Source organism: Suillus paluster (genome assembly GCF_016628075.1).
Source record: "Suillus paluster strain FC165 chromosome Unknown EDB91scaffold_8, whole genome shotgun sequence".
In the NCBI taxonomy this organism is placed as follows: domain Eukaryota; kingdom Fungi; phylum Basidiomycota; class Agaricomycetes; order Boletales; family Suillaceae; genus Suillus; species Suillus paluster.
The window spans coordinates 193018-210750 of NW_024537568.1; the positions used below are offsets into that span (position 1 = coordinate 193018).

The following is a 17733-nucleotide window of genomic DNA, read 5'->3' on the forward strand; positions in this document are numbered from 1 at the left end:
CAAATTTCTAGCATACATCCTAGTAATGTGAATCATTGTGTGGCCCGGGGTTCGGTTGTGTCATGGGAATGATGGCGGAGTTTGAAAATGTCATCCATCCATCAGCTGCCCATATATCTACACCTTGAACCACTGTCATTGTTATTGCCACTCGTACTTTGACACCCTGAACTACTGTTATCCTCATTTCCATTGTGTCTACTCTTCCATCGGACATGTCTGACTCACATCCAAGTGGTACATCAACTTCTGCTAGCCAAGATAGAGATCTTCCCTATCAGCCGATCACTCTCAGCACCGCAGATATTGCAGCTACATTGGCAATGGCTGCATCATGTATCCGAGCATGTGTTGCTCAATATCAGAAAGAAGCAGCTGAAATGGATTTGCCGTGCGCACGAATCACCCACTTCAAAACTGGGCTTCAATGGGAGATCTCAGTGAGCAGTGAATGATGTCTACGTTGTAGTCAATTCTGACATCACTGACAGACCTTTGTGACACCGGTCCTGCAGTACTCAGCTGCACACAACATCATTTCGGTCATGCCAATCCCCATCGCTCATCTGCTGCTCTTGATCCCGCAGCAAAGCTGGACCGAGGTTCCAGACCATGTCTTCGCAGCTCATCTGGGTCGGCTTCAAGATCACACAGCTCCCGGCGATCCCTCGCACATCATTCCAGACTATGATACTCCATGGTGGATGGGGCACACCACCATTCCGAACGAACCATGGCGATGGAATCGGGTCATGGAGTGTTGTGGATTCCACTATGAGCACTGGCTGGTAAGCACCGAGTACCATTTTAATTACAGTTGATGAATCGAAACATCCAGGGCGGTGTTGAGGATGATGGTCTCATTCTTCTGGAGACGGTGGATCAAACCTCGATCCCATCTCTTATGGGACTTCAGTGGATTCGAGAATGATTGGTGACATTGATCGAAGAACAGCGGGAGGGCATCAGAGATAAGATGGGTGAGATACAAATGTACACTGATATCCTCACCCGATTGCAGCAAGCCAGGGAGGTGTGCGGCAATGGATTGCAGGAATGATCGGGATCCATAGGAAGGCTGTTATGCTTCAGCACACCAGCATGTATATACCGTAGACATATTCAAATTACAGAATCACTGAGTCCCACATAAAGAGTGAGCACCAAGGACCGACCTGTCAACACTTCTTACTGAGTACTGAGAGCCGAAGACTCCGGGTCCCAGGTCCCGCTCCTTGGTACTGATGACTGGCATTGAATGCCTCCAGAATGAATTTCCAATTGCTCGACACTCGGTGCTTGGCAGTTAGGACTCGGCGCTCAGCACTTGTCAGTGCACCATCGGGTCTGATTGCTCGGTGCTCTGTCTTTACCGAGTACCGAGTACTGAGGTTTCCTGGGTCCCGCTCCTCGGTAGTGAAGACTGGCACTGAATGCCTCCAGAATGACCTTCCAAGTGCTCGACACTCAGTGCTTGGCAGTTGGTGCTCGGCGCTCAGCACTCGTCAGTGCACCGTCAGGGTCTGATTGCTCGGTCCTCGGTGTTCCGTCTTTACCGAGTACCAAGTAATGAGGACACCCGGGTCCTGGGTCCTGGGTCCTGGGGCCCAATCCTCGGTACTGATGACTGCAACTGAATGCCTGAAGAATGAATTTCCAAGTGCTTGACACTCGGTGCTTGGCGGTTGGTGCTCGGTGCCCGGTGCTCATTACTGTAGACTCGGGTCTGAGGACTTGGTCCTCAGAGCTCCATCGTCAGCACTTGGTACTGAAGACTTGGTGAACTCTCTCCAGTAATTGGTCCTTGCGTGGCATTAGGTCCACGATCCTGGAGATCCCGTCCTCGGTATGGAGCATCGATTCTGTGATCCCACCTGGGATACTTGATATTCGGTATTCAGCCCTTGGTTCAATCACCGGTACTCGGTGCATCTTTGATACTCAATGTTCGGTACTCGGTCATTGGTGCTCTATACCAAGATCATGCATCATGTGGCCCTATCTGATCCTCGTAATCTCTGCCACCCCAGATCTGATATCCCCCTTAAAGCCGAATTGTAGGCATCATCTTATACTCACCATCGGATTTCCCTCCATCAAATACATCCCTTCATCATGAATGTGTCCCCAGACTCCGAGATTGAGATATCCTTCTGGATCTCTTGGGCCCTGACCGTCACCCATGAGGCGAGTGAATATACCGAACAGAAATTCAATACAGACAAGATGGGAGGGGATCTGGTCATACCTTCTCCTCACCTAGACACCGATCTGGTGATGGCTTGTGATCAATTGGTCGATCACCTCATCAAAGCATATCACAATCCCAGTGAGTCGGATTGCTGATCCGGATCTTCCATTTGATCATTCAGATTCCTCGATTACAGTTCAGACACAGATCGATATTGCAAGATACAGCAAATTGATATCCCTGAAGGACACTGGCCATAATGAAGAGAGAGAGAAGAAGCTGCTTGACAGGTGTCCTCCTGGACATGAGGGTACCAAGTTTGTCGACATGCCTGCCACAGTTCTTGATGTGACTGGTGCGATCATCGTGTGGTATCTCCCTTGTGCACTCACGGACACCACCCAGGTATTTCAGATTCTTCATTGCCCGATGGATCCTGAATACTCAATATACTACAGGAAGAAATTTGGAAGGCCTCGCAATTGCTGACTCCCACACTCGAAAAAAGTGTAAAAGTCAGCGGCAGTTGGCGGACTAATGAAGAGTGGTTCAGTCAAGGCTCCGGGAATGGTGACATTGCTGCCAGATGCATCAATATATCCCCGGCGTGGTTTCAGCAGGGGCATGAGGTTAGATGCCATGACATGCCAATGTTCCTTGGTAGTTAATCTCACCACTCCTGTAGACTGTCTCAGATCCAGAGGTATCCGCTTCATTGAAGGGTCCACTTTCCGAGGATATCCTCAAAGCTATTGCGAGGCTGGCAGCTATAGCCTCAGCAGCACTCAGGGTCATGCATCCTCGACAGTACTGGGCAGGCATGCATGCCTTTTCAAGCCTCGGTGAGTCGGCTGAAACAAAGAACCTTCTGAACATGTCAGAGACCCTCAAGCTCTGGGCTTCCGTCTTCAATACCCTCTCTGTCATTTCTAATCGGCAAACCCCATATCATAGAGACCACTTATCATCTCCCGAGTGGTTTGACATTCTCACAACTGTGGGGAATTATTCTAACACTCACATGAGCATGCCCAGCCTTCAGCTGGAGTTCATGTATGATCCCGGGGTCATGATAGCATTTTCAGGAAGGATAGTCAGGCATGGGATCCATGAAGTAGCAGGGGATCGGGTTGCTTGGGCATGGTATATGAGGGATTCAGTCCATATTTATGCAGGTGTTCCTTCATGTGGATGGGCCATGATGGATTTGGTAAAGATTCCATTTGGTGAAACATCGGCCAGGGAGGGTCATTAGTATATTCATAAATTCCATACCTCTGAGAAAGCGATTGAGTCCTGACCGAATGTTGAGCATTGAATACTTTCGATCAGGTCATAAGCATCGAGTGTCGAGCACTGAGCACCACACACTGAGTCAGTCCCGGGTCCCGACCACCCATAACCAACCACTCAGGCCTGAGTACCGAGCACCGAGTAACATATTCCAATGTCCAGTATCACCGAGTTAATATCTGTCTTCCTAGGTCATCGGTCTATAAACTTGATAGTTCTATCGGCCCATCCGTCTATACAATCTACAGGTTGATCAGCCCATCCATTCATGTAATGTACAGTCCCATTGGCCCATCCGTCTATACAATCTACAGGTTGATTGGCCCATCCGTTTATATAATTGACAGTTTCATCGGCCCACTAGTCTACATCATTCAAATCGAGAGTTCTATCGGCCAATCCGCCTATGTATTGTACAGTCCCATCGGCCCATCCATTTATAAAATCGACAGTTCCATCAGCCCATCCATCTATATGATGTACAGTCCCATTGGCCCATCCGCCTATGCAATTGACAGTTCCATCTGCCCACTAGTCTACATCATTCAAATATCTCGGCCCTCCCATCTCTATCAAATCCCTTACACATAGTGGCAACATTGGCCCATCCATTACCATCGAGTATTATATACACATTGGCCCACCCATCAACATCAAGGATATTATGACATCGGCCCATGGTCCGCTGGCCCGTTTAATATGGAATATTATGTCCCTCAGCTGGCCCGTCTAACACGGAGTTTTACACTGAATGGGCTCTGAGCTGCACATGGGCACTGTGGAGTTACAGCCTAGTACTTAACTCGAAACTCAACAGTGAGGGGTCATGCGCGACTTCGGTGCTCCGCTTACCATTCAACCGAAGCCCTCTTCTATACTGTGCCACATCAATGTAATTTTGTATCTTTTCGCCCTGCAGAAGTATTATCTATGCGTGCATTCAGGATTTTGGTGATATAGCTTAGTGATCTAACCATACCGTTGTCATCAGGCCGAGTTAGGTATTATATAGACATCTTAAGATCACTAGGAATCACCATGGAGAGCCTGCTCAGAGGTAAAATAGCCCTACAATGGCAAGTATTATCAGTGGAACTTTGAATTCAACATGTCTGTCAATTCCTTTCAGCTTGTAAGTTCATACTTTTTGTGCAATGATTGTCACGAAGGCCGGAAAATACATACTTTCAGCCAATTTAAAATACACAGGTGGAATTATCATAGCCTGAATTATGCTCAGAATCATTCATAATTGTTAACAAGAATTCACAACAGGCTTGTATCATCAAATCACAAGATTGATAACAAACTACAACAGCAAGAACCGTATGTAGATAATAATAGATTTGAACAATGATATGTCCCTAATTTGAATCAAAAGCAGTGTCATCGAGTTGTGCCCTCTGCCTTGCAAGGGCATTGACAGACATGTTGGACCTCGCCGCGTCGCTAAGATCCTCACAGCGGCTCCTACCAAAAATTTTCCTAGACAGGTTGATAATATCAATTGAGGCTTGTTGACAATATCAGTATAATATCTACACCTAGTCCACCACTCAAGGAGTTTGTTGACCCTAAGCTGTGCTTCTTGACCAGGAGGTCGTTCGAAGAAATCCACGATGGACTGCCAGAATTGTATATAGTTGAAGTCACCGTCGACAGTCCACCACGACATGACAGAAGAAAGCACAAATTGTACCTGTCATTGTAGGATGAAAACACTGATGATGACAACAATGACGACAACTTACTTTACAGGCGATATATGCAATCGAGCAGGGAGTGACTTTCTCCATCTTGATAATTTGTGCGACGTGTTTTTTGACCTTAATTCCCCAGGCTGTCTTCTTAGCACGTCTATTGTTCTCGATGACGTCAGCGCCATCGCCATCACCCTCTGTGTTCTTTGCAGAGGAGGGAGATGTGAAGACAGCTTTATAGCCCTGGAAACAAACAGTGAGATCGTGGCCAGGCAACTCGGTGCTACTAACCTGCACCAGAATTTTGCCCTTAAAAAGGCCTTCCTCCAAATTGTCCAGATTGGCGGTATACCTTTCATACAAAAAGGCCGGAAAAGAGAGGTCTGTCATGATATAACCTTCAGAGCGATCTCGAATCCCTGCCTTTGTGCTGGTGAACAGTTAGTGTTGCTTGAGGGGTCCAGATGCACTATGCACACTGGGCTATTCCAATCGAGCTCAGCCGGGCAGAGTAACTTGCCACACGCATCATTGATGAATCCGCGAGAATGTTTGTCGTTGGGGTCCACTAGGGGATTCGGTTTGAGTTTACGATTGACCCAGTCAGCAATAAGAGTCTTCAGTTTCGATGTATCATCGCCTCGAGCTCCATCAGCCCCCTGCCTAAGCTAAACAAAGACTTGTCATGATAAAGTCAATCATCAACATCAGCACAACACACACCATTTTGAGCATGCATGTGTACTCATCGTGCTCGATATCGGAGGATGTCTTTAGCAACCATGGCAAAGCTCTCATTAGGATATTGTACCCTATTAGCAGCTGCTCTTGGCTACATAAACAAATTGATGTGAGGACGCTGGTAACAAACCAAGGTCGAGACAACTTACTCGATAGTAGCCGCATCCTTGTTGGCATCATATCTTCTGTCATTTTCGGCGACGAGGTCTTCAATACTATCAAATAAAGCGACGACGCGCCTGATGCCTCTTCCTTGAGCTAGATAGTAGTTTGTTTGCCTGACAGGTGTTGGGAGAAGCCAACTCGACACGTGAAATGATGGACATACCTTTCTTTTGCAGCGCGCCCTGACTCGAGGGTCTCCAGCTTTTCCTCCAGGTCAGCGATTTTACGTCTCTGCCGGGCCTGCAGAAATGCTGACTGTGCTTGGGATGATTCTGAAGGCCACTTGAGGCCATTGTGACTCTGCTGGCTTTCCAAGTCGATGCCAGATGCATCATCACCGTGCAACATACTGTCTTCGCTGTGTGACAGTGACATCGACCAAGAGGGGGGGGATATAAGTGACAAGGAACGAGGAAAGAAGATGAGAGAAAGGAACTTAGCCAGTACCCAGTATATATACTGGTCAACCGCTTCCTGAATCGGGATGTTTGAACAGATTGTTCGTGATCAACAGAAACTAGTGTCCTGCATCCTAAAAGTGCAAAAACAGTGGTAGGTAGCATGGTATTACTATAAACGGACAGGGAAACAGCAGGCAGCCTTTGTACGTACTTGATTTGGCTTCAATTGTTTCGTAATGTTCGAACATGATGGCGAAGACACTCGGATAGACTGTTTTTTAATTGAGGGATATTCAGGAAAAATGGGTTTGCCTACATTACCTGGGTTATAATGAAGGGTGAGTCTTCCCAGCTGTTGATGTTGTCCAGGTTGATACTCTGGTACCAACATGACGGTAGTGCTTGATCAGCGAGCGCCTCTCCCACAATCAAACAAGTGCGCATGACGTGAGAGCTGCCACAGAAAAAGCATGTCAGGTTCGATTGATGAGCAGAGGAAGGAGGAAGGGGAGGGAATATGGTTCAAGATGGCGAAGATAGGTGGTCAAAAGACCGGGTACTACATCCATCACTTATTTTCCACTTATTCGAACTTATTTCTGAGAGCTGCTTAAAAAAGCACTGATAGCATTAAAAAAAGTAGACTAAAAGTTGTATCACTGCACTTGTAAAAAGTGTGAAAACAATGAAAAAAGGAAGCAAGTTGAGGTAGTAGCTTGTGGCAGGGAGGATTTACGTGGATGGTGCATTAATATGATATATACTATAGACGCAGCTTGGAGTGTGAAAATGTTCAAGAATATGTGAAGGAGAAAAATGCAGGAGACATTCTGTCAAAGTAGTAGTACTATATCAGTCACTGGAGTACAGAACAAGGAAAAAACACTCACAGAGCATTGCCTGCTCCCCACTGGCTGCAACACCTCCCTCAACATTCAAGCTTTTGATGCTACTATCCGAGCTCGAATCTTTGACAAATGGGTGTGCCATAATAATTGTGTCAACTCGAATCACAAGTAGAAATCATAGCAAGCAGAATAGAAGCAGTGGCAGACGGTTCAGGTGCAGGGAAGGGAAATAGACTGAAGACAAGAATTCAACACTTTTGTAAGTGCTGAAACACATTTTTCTAAACTCAGACAAACAGTGCTGTAATACTTACTAGTACACATAATTCAGGTTGCTCTGCTGTCCATTCAAGTTTGCCATGTCAGATGTCAAACCAGGGTTTAATGCCCTTCGCATTCCTTGCACCAAACCAGGACACATTTTCATTAGTGATGCCAGTCGGTACATACCCACTAGTAACCATGAACAAAGCACTGATGAGTGCAACACCTTGAAGTTTGGCATTGATCTTCATGCCAGTCACTGGCACTATTACATAGTACTCCCATACCAAGCACTGACGAGTGCAACACCTCGAAGTTTTGTGTTGATCTTTATGCCAGTCATGACTTATATTTTGTGCTACTACTTATACTAGCTGGAGCGCCCTAATTTGCACTTTTTCTCTTATTATACTTTTTTTCAGTCTTCCAACTTAATTTCATGGTGGCCACTTTCCATGTGCAGAAAATTAGTGAAAAAGCGAATTTTAAGTACTACAAGGCTGAGAAGGTAAACTCAAGATTTCCTGATGTAAGAGAAAGACTAGAAGATCAGTAATAGATCAGCACGAGCGACAGTGTGAACTGGAACGTGTCAGTGCAAGCAGGAATTGAACTGAGCCTGGAGGGAGGAAAGATGGAAATACATCACAGTGCAAGCATATACATGTACAGAAACTCGGAAAAGTAGACTGGTCAATAAATCCATCATCAGGCGCTTCCGTGCCCATTTGACGGCTGGATGATCCTTTGAGGGCAGATCACTCAGAGCCAGTTTTTTTGCCCTTGGCTTGCCGGAATCTGAGGATACAAAGCTTCCTGATGCCATTGAGGAGGCCTCTGAGTACTGTGTGGCCTCGCTTGTGCTGCAAACGCGAGTGTACGGCTGCAAACAGTGTGACTGACGGCGTTCTGAAGGGGTCACATGCCGCCTGGGATTTTCAGGGTTGTGGGGTATAGGTTGAAAATCCCTGAGTCCAGACGGAGTGGTCATGATTTAGATACTTTGGGTGGGAGAGGGAAAGCTGGGACTCAGATAGTCAATAGTTGATGAAAGGTAAAATATAACAAAATCCTGAGTAGGACACTGTTATGGTCACAGTAACCCTCCGACGCCGCATGTGATAAAGTTCAACTTGAAGGTTTTCAGGAGTCACGATACGCATCTGGTAAAACTCATTAAGTCAGAGGTGCCATCGACGGTGATTATTGACCTTGGTCAGATAGATTGCATCGAATGAACTGGATGACTCAACCCTTCAAGTTGTCACGCTGATCTGCCAGATATTGGGCTACCATAAATTGTATTGGAGTGTCTGTATTCGATAATAATATTCCAATCAAGATTCAGACGTACACCAGTAGTATGATAGTTTGACTCACCGACTCAATGGAGAACATTTGTCATATCCCGTACCTCCGGATCTGGGATTCCGACTCTACTCCATTAGTCTGGTTCTCCGTCCTGCTATTCTGCCCGGTGCTCTGCCTTCATCTCCGCACTCACCCCTAACTCCTTTTAGATTAGCTATTGCTCCGGTCACCGGTTATGTCCTTTCCGCTATGCTTATTGATCCATCCATTCCTACTTCATTTCCGACTTCACTGCTTTGATCTGTTACACTTACTAATAGATATTCCACATGCTTCATACATAGCCCTTACCTTTGCTAACTGATTTACTTAGATGATACCTACAGTATATAAACCCCTGTAATACTCTGGAACTCCTTAGTTCGAATATCATCTTAGTTCTGCTCATTCCTGCAATCTCCAGACTTGAGTCTCATCTCTTGTCCACCTCCGAGTCTTAGGGGTTAAACCTTAGGACTAACTCTCCGGCTCTACCTTAGGGTAGTCTAACCTCTGTTCAGTTTCTACTCCGGACTTCCATAGTAGCCTTACTCCGTCCCCACATAAGCCTTCTGGAGTTCCACCGAACTCCACCGACACTAGTCCTCTGGAACTCCCTGGACTTCCATCAGACTTCCCCTCTGTCCCCCAGAAATTAAAGGGCACGTACTCAGGTAAGGGGCGCAGCGCACGAGCTGAAGCCGAAGCCCTTTTGAGCAACCTGTCCCTTGAGCATGACCTTAACAATGTTCAATGACTCATGGCCACTCTTCAACTCCATCATATCGTGTAAAGCGATGGTCATATGAAAGGCCTCCATCATGATCATGATGAGATTGTGCTTGAGGTTAGTCATGATGAATGTGTACAAAATCGGACAGCACTGCAGGTGATCATGACAGGACTCGGCAGAAATGATTGGAGTTGTCCAATGCAAAGTCTGTTCCTGACAGAATGAATTGGCATAAGCAGTACAACACTAGGTTCTAAATTCTACTCATGATGACACTCTGCGATATTTGTGAAGCGAGATATGCAAAAGCCAGTGAAACTCGAAAAACTCGAAAAACTTGGAGAAGTTGAAAGTCAAAGAGCTGAAAGATCGAAAACGTCGAAAAGTCGAAAAAGTTGTTCAATTCAGGTAAGAGTCTCTGTTTGTCACTAGTACTGTGGGAAGGGAAGCCAATGAATGTGAGTAGGAGAAAACACTGAAAGCCAATAGAGAGAGCAAAACTAGTAAGGTAGCGCAAGAGAAGCATGTACCCCTGACCCTCATATGGCTGTGCCGCTGAATCCGTTGATAAGACCTGGTCTTTATGTAATTAAGGTGAGCCTAAAGCGTGGGGAATCCTTGGTTCGTAACTTTACTAATTAAAAGAATTATCCACTGATCATCAACTTGACGAACAGTTGCTACAGTATTCAAATCAAGGGGCCTTGGGGCAAGTCTAGCCCGATAAGTTTTTCGTAGCTGGCGGCCTCATGACTCCTATATTTTAACCTTTGTGGCCCAGAACACCTTGCTTCCAAGTCACATCATGACTGGACGGCAACGTCTCTATCTCCTTCATTTTAAACTGTGACATCATGACAATGTAGTGTTGCCGCCGAGGCAAACTGAATCGAGGTGGGAATTCCTCTTGTAATTCTGAGTCGATGCAGTTCGCCACTTACTAATAGCATTACGACTCGGACTCAGGGCATCACACATGTTGACGATGCCAGCCAACCCCCCTGGGGCTTTGAGTCTGTCTGGCAATCCTTAGTAAGAATGCTAGTGATGATGATGTGGGGCGATTGACCTCGTCAACATAATCCAGACATACTAGCCACGGCCAGATATTGACATCTGTTCCGAGATATCTTCAAACATTGAGTTCTCGTTCAGACTCGGATATAGCATTGGCATATACATTTTGTATTGTCCCGTACAAGCTATTTGATTGAACAAGGTATCGATAGTTCATGCCATGTTGAGAAAACAAGAGGGTACAAGACCAGGAAAAGCAATTGGGAAAATTGATCCAACAATAAATTTGAGATGTGAGAGTGGTGACGCCGTTTGGTCACCGATCACTGTATTGCTGGTCAAGCTTTCAAGTCTTTCACTATACTAGTTTAACAGTTATTCTCAATTTTGCACATCTTTTTCATCTAGATTGTGCCATGGATTGACATCAAAGCTGCATGAGACCTTCCCCACTTCATGTCACCTTTGCTGCTTCCTATGCTCGTGGTTTGCGGAAATTCTCCCATTTTGGCCTCCCAAAACCTCCTGGCCCTTGGGCTAGCTAGGGAGATATACTAGTACAGTATGCCCCACTATCAACCGCCTTGGATTGCAATTTTTGCGACTCAAGATCACAGGGGCAAATGCACATTATATCAGTGCGACTCTCCCCCCTGACAATATGCTCTCGAGGCATCTCTTGACACATCCTTCACCTCAACTCATCACTTATAAGTTGGTTCTGTTCGCCCTGGCATGTCCATCACAGTCACTATGAGTAATACCATCCAGGAGCTCACACCGCCACAGTCTGGTCAGATGGTCGTCTGCCAGCAAACCTTCAAAACTCTGCTATAGGAGGTGGGCGTTTGAAAAATATTTGTGGTGCCATGTTGCTGGGGGGAAAAGTTTACATGAGCCCTACCATAGTAAATGCGGCGCTCTGATATGACATTGTTGAGGACGAGCCCAACATCTTGCAAAACTCAACAGAAGTAAATTGAATGAGCTACTGCCAGTGTTAGTGCAAAACTACATAAAGACATATGTAATGGTGGCCTGGGTACCACAAATGAAAAGATGATAGGGACAAAACACAGAATAACAGTACATGCTCTTGGTGAGTCGTCAAATAAGCTACTCCTCCAACTCGGACGCACAGCCTGACTCGCAGGCTGAGCAATTATCACCAATCAAACTATCAGATGAATCAGAGCTTTCATACCAGGCCTGGTCATAATTGCTACAGTCAGACCTGCATCCCTTGTTCCCTATCACTGTCACTCCTCCATCATAAAGCATGTTTCTAAGAGAGCCGATTTGCAAATCAATGCTATTCATATCCTTTTGTGACACCTCTGTCTCACCTTCAAGAATGGACTTTATCAGATCTAGTTCGTGAGAGCGAATACATTGGTATCGCATTCTTGCGGCAATGACTCAGTGAGTGATCCGGGAAAGCTCGAGCATACACTGGTTGATATAGTTTGAACTATCAGAATTGGACGGAGGAGTGCAGTTCCACTTTGAAATGAATTTTAGACTTGAGATTGGGATCTAGATTATGTTCATAGAAATAAAAATACTCACAGATGTTTGTAAAATCTTGAATCTCTTTGTCGGTAAGTCGCAATCCTCGTCACGGTCGCCGGCTTGAAATAACTTGAAGGCACACTAGAAGGAGCGCTTACAATGACCACAAACAAATTTTCTTTGCATGGTTGTTACTGAGCTACCCTCTTCAACTTGAGGGGTAAGTGTGCCAGCAACAGTAGTAGTAGTCTCTGGGTTCAACAAAGTGGGAGAGCTGCTAGGCTCAACCAAAGTGGGAGTTGAGGAGGGTTCGGTAAGTCATCTGGAGTGTAAGATATGAATGTGCTGTGGACAACTTATTATTAAGTAGACAAACCGAGGCTTGCTGATGGAAGACCAATCACTGTACTTTGATGGCGATCGTGAATGACTCATCATGAATGGTCTGTGCTAAACGTCCCAAAGTCACTCTTTCCCCTCAAAGTTAACTTGTACGTGTTCCGGATTGGCAACACCCAAATGTTGATCATTTAACATGGTGCCAACACGTTGGACTTACTATTATTAAATATTAAGCATTGATATTTCAATGGGCAAGAAAGGACAGAATGACGCAAAAGATGCAATATGCTCGTATGATCACAATAAGTTCAGGATAACTGCTGTAAGTGTCAATAACTTTCCCAATCGGGAAAGAACATCTTGTCACCACACAACTAGGAATTATTAATTAGTTCTATGAGACTTAGAACAACTCGAATTCAAACTTCTTCAACGAACCCCGTCAATGCAGAAGGTGAAATTCCGAAATCTGAGGGCAGATTCAAAGTAGTCACTTACCATGAGGCGAATTGACTTGGAATTGAATAGTAATTTGACACTAGCACTTACCACAAGCAGCGTTCAAAGTATTTTCAAGACAAATATTGCTCAAATTAAGTTAGACTCGACTTTTTCTAGTCAAATCCAAGTAGTAAGGCACCTGAGCCTGTCATGGTACGAGCTGGTATGAGTGTAGATGTGAGTATCTGATCATAGTATTCAAATCGAATAACTCAGCTTTGCAACCCAGGCCTAACTTGATCGTCACTCAATGTTTAACCATGACTTACTGGTGTCCAAGTTGGAGTCCAACAGGCTTGTATAACTGTTTGAAGCTGCTGCACAGAATCTGAAAGAGTCAGAGTCTTAAATAGCCACTGTAACCGCCTCCAAGCTAGTTCAACTTGGAGGAGCTCCAAAGCACCACAAATGCATATTGCAGGATATTCGAGTCAAAGCTCAAGTTGGATTATCACCCTTCTCTCTGGCTTGTTCCTTTTAATGATGGTATTGTGTGGTGCATCTGGTTGCTCTTGGGAGAGGGCAACAGATACCCATGGACTCAACAGGCATCGTGATCCTGTCATTCATATAAAAAGTCTAGCATTCATGCAACTCAGAAGAGACAGGAATGCGCCAAAGATGCCTCATTGCTTGCACATTTGTGGCCTCCTCACTGTCGCGGCGACCTGTCTGCGAACACTTCACACGTGAGTTGCAACTGTTATTCTTAGTGACTCATGTAAACTCGAATATCAGGTAATGGGCCGTCCGAGACCAATTGCCCCCTGCCGATTGCTAGCATCAAAACAAAGGCAAGGGTCTGCCGCCCGCATCCTCGATACTTTCGATCTTGCCAACTCGCAACACTCCCTCGACCAAGAAATTCCACAAAATGATGCTGATATTGAGATGGAAGATGGATTTGACTTTGGTTCGTCTCTTTTGAATAGCAGTCATTTGCCTTCTGTTTCTGATCTCTCGACTCGTCCAGAGGAACCAGCACGCCCTATGAGACAAATCCCAAGGTGTTTCGATGACGTCGCGCACTCGGAGGAAGATATCAATTACTCCGAGTCAGGTCAGAGTCCATCAACTCAAAATCTGGCTGACCTCCCTGCCCTCTCCAGATTCTGACGCGTTCTTCTAACACTCAGAGACACGCTTCAAACCCCTTTCAACTTGTTTGGCCTCAGCCGACTATACCCTCATCGTCCCTCCTTCGAGCCAGACAGATTTGTTCCATCCTCATTGCTTGGAAGAACATGTCCAACTGCCCCTCAAGAAGCTGATTCTCCACCAAGCGGGTTTGCTCCACCATACCCCTTTCCTAATATGACAGTTTATTTCCTCATGTCCTGGATGAACTCCGGCACCAGTCGGATATCAGAGACTAAAGTCGCAGCCCTTGTCAAAGATGTAATGCTCACAGAAGATTTCGACCACGAACACCTTCAGTGGTTTTCAGTGAGACAGGGTTTACGAGAACTGGATAAGGATGAAAGCGGGAAGAGAATCACCTTTCCAGATGACTGGATCGAGACAAGCATCACAATCGACATTCCGACGAAGTCCAAGGAGGATCGCTCTAAGCCTTACACTATTCCTGGGTTCCATTATCACCCTCTCATAGAAGTTATATGCATCGCATTCACAGATGCTCAAGCACGGGTATTCCATCTTTTGTCCTTTAAACATCTGTGGAAGGATCCTTTAGATGATCATCAAGAGCGAATATACGACGAGCTTTATACCTCTGATGCTTGGCTGGAAGCTCAGGACGATCTTCAAAAACTGCCAAAGGAGTCCGGGTGTTCATTGGAATGTGTTATCGCAGGTTTGATGTTCTTTTCCAACACCACTCACCTGGCGAACTTCGGAACTGCCAAGGCTTGGCTGCTTTACGCCTACTTCGGAAATCTCACAAAATACTTACATTCATCACCTACATCAGGATCATGTCACCTTGTAGGATTTTTACCTTCCGTAAGCCCACCTGATTGCATGTTTAACAAACACCGCTAACATAGACTATCTTCGTCAGCTTCCTGATAGTATTAAAGATATTCTAAGTAGCCTGCCTAGAATCTCAAAAACCGGCATGACCTCCCTTCACACACTGCCGAAGGGAATTATTTCATGTGTGCTGGGAAATCTTGTTGGACACAGAATTTCTCTATGTATATTGACACAGATTTGTTGTGAAATGTGCCGATGGAGTCATGTGGAGAGTATATCCTCGAATCTTCACCTATTCAGCTGACTATCCAGAGAAGTACATTTTTCATTTGCATTCGTTAAAAATGTTGGATGGCTGATACATTTCCAGGGCTTTAATCGCGACCATCAAGGACATGGGCTTGTGCCCATGTCCTCGCTGCCTCACACCGAAAGCCTTGTTTGGTTACCTTGGACTCGTGAAGGACATGAAATGCCATGTAAGTAACCTTCGAGTCTATGTTACAACTAAGGTTGCTGAGGCTCGCGAGTTTATCTATGGATCGGGAAATACTGTCAATGGTGCAAAGGTCAAAGACACTCTTGGAGAAGGCTCGTGGGTGCCTGTTCTGGTAAGTCCAACCCTATTAGATACAATCCGCTAAAACTAGTCCTTGCAGAATCAATTCGTTGAGAAACTGGGAGCTTTAGGCCTTGACCCATTTCGGATGCTTGTCGTCAACCTGATGCACGAGTGCGAACTAGGTACCTGGAAGGCACTCTTTACACACCTAATGAGGCTCCTTTATGCCCTCCCTGATGGCGTTCAGCTTGTCGCAACCCTCGACAAGAGGTATGTAGAGTTCATACGGATTATCATTACACTCTAATGAGTTTTCAACTTCTCGATCTCGTGTTAGATTTTGCCAGGTCCCGCCATTTGGCAGCGGTGTGATTCGCAAATTTGTGAATAACACCTCCAAGATGAAAAAATTGGCAGCCCGTGACTTTGAAGACATCTTACAGGTTATTTTTTGTTGTTTAAGTTTCTGCGCAGGCTCGCTGACATTCCCTCCAGTGTGCTATTCCAATTTTTGAAGGGATTTTCCCTCTCAAGCACGATGCAACCGTGCAGTCTCTGCTATATCAGTTTGCAGAGTGGCATGCACTTGCTAAACTCAGGTTACACTTGGATTCTACTTTGATTTTTCTGGAAAAAACGTTCAAAAAACTCTCCCAGCAGTTGTGAAAGTTTTGGACCGACACATGCGCTACCTTCGACACTCTGGAGTTACCGAAAGAGAGAGCAGCTCATCAAAGAAGATTCGATCAGCATTCTGAAACCCACAAAGTCTCTCCAGAATCCATGGGGCCCAAGGTAAAGAAGTTCAATCTGAACACTTATAAGTTTCATGTGATGGGGGATTATGTGAGGACGATAAGGTTTTTCAGGACCACTGATTCATTTACTACTCAAATTGTGTGTATCAATGACATTCCTTCTATTATGCACCTGAAATCCTCGTACAGGGGGAGCTTGCACACCGAGCGCTGAAGGTGTTCTATCCACTGACTAACAAGCAGGACACTCCATCACAATTAGCTAAACATGAACGCAGGTGCCGTGTACTTCGACGGGTGGCAGAGGCCACAGCATGTGTATCCCCCTCCATCAATCAATCACCAGTTGATCCCGGAAAGCATTACCATATCGCATGCAATCGGAACAATCCAATTGCTCTATTCATGTTCCTTTGAGAGCATAATGACGACCCAGCTCTCAAGGTAGAAGTCGAGTGACATTTTATACATATGTTTACTCATGGTGGTTATCAGAAATTCATACCGAAACTCAAGGATCACATCCTTTATAGGCTGCACAAGCTAGACGTGAGCCATTGCAACCATATCTTCACAGATGAAGAACATAACTCAGTCATCATTCCTAACAACACGATCTACTCCATTCACACCATGCAAGTACATTACACCACGTATGATATGAGGCACGAGTATGATACCATCAACCCTAGGACACACGCCGACGTCATGGTGCTCTCAGGCAAGACAACGCCAACTCACCCATATTGGTATGCTCGTGTATTAGGTATCTATCATATGGATACGTGGCTCAACGACGAGGGGCAACCTGTGAAGCAGCATCTCAAAGTTCTATGGGTTAGATGGCTGGCCCCCTTGCAGAACCATAAATCCGGCACGAAACACACACGTCTTCCCAAGGTCGCCTTTGTAGAGGAATCTGACGCGGATGCTTTCAGGTTTCTCAATCCAGGACAGGTGATTCGAGGTGTGCATTTACTTCCGGCCTTTGTTTCAGGTCACAGTGTTAGCTCCCTTCGCTATGGAAAATTGTTCATGCGTCCTGAAGGGGAGTTAGATGATTGGGAAGTATATTACATTGGCATGTGAGCGCAAATATCTGTTCTCATCATATATTGATTCTCAACCTCCAAGCCAGATTTGTCAATCGGGATATGTTTATGCGGTATACTCACCTCAGTGTTGGTCATCCGGCCATGGTGCGGAACATAACCAAAGACTGTCTCAGGTTCAAGTCTCCAGGCACAACCATTGTAAGCAACAGCAACGAGGCAGATATGGACTACGAAGGCAACAGTGAGGAAGAGTGTTGTGCAGGATGCGACGATGCAGAAGAAGAAGAGAGCAATGAAGAGATTAGTGACGACAAAACGGAAGATGAAGACTCGGATGAAGGGGGTGGGGACAATGACAATGA

General features: G+C 45.6%; 2 protein-coding genes across 2 annotated transcripts; one reads left to right on the forward strand and one right to left on the reverse strand.

Moving 5' to 3' along the window:
* Window positions 1–215: 215 nt before the first annotated feature.
* Window positions 216–931, forward strand: EDB91DRAFT_1079016 (uncharacterized protein; the record flags this gene model as incomplete). The annotated part of the gene is made up of 3 exons (XM_041315081.1): window positions 216–440; window positions 492–788; window positions 818–931. 3 exons carry the CDS (start codon window positions 216–218, stop codon window positions 929–931), a joined length of 636 nt encoding a protein of 211 aa, XP_041180898.1.
* A 3917-nt stretch (window positions 932–4848) lies between these two features.
* Window positions 4849–6438, reverse strand: EDB91DRAFT_1244693 (uncharacterized protein; the record flags this gene model as incomplete). The annotated part of the gene is made up of 8 exons (XM_041322444.1): window positions 4849–4969; window positions 5029–5183; window positions 5236–5427; window positions 5476–5614; window positions 5662–5852; window positions 5908–6016; window positions 6075–6203; window positions 6254–6438. The coding sequence occupies 8 exons, from the start codon at window positions 6436–6438 to the stop codon at window positions 4849–4851; spliced, it is 1221 nt and encodes a 406-aa protein (XP_041180899.1).
* Between the last annotated feature and the right edge of the window lie 11295 nt (window positions 6439–17733).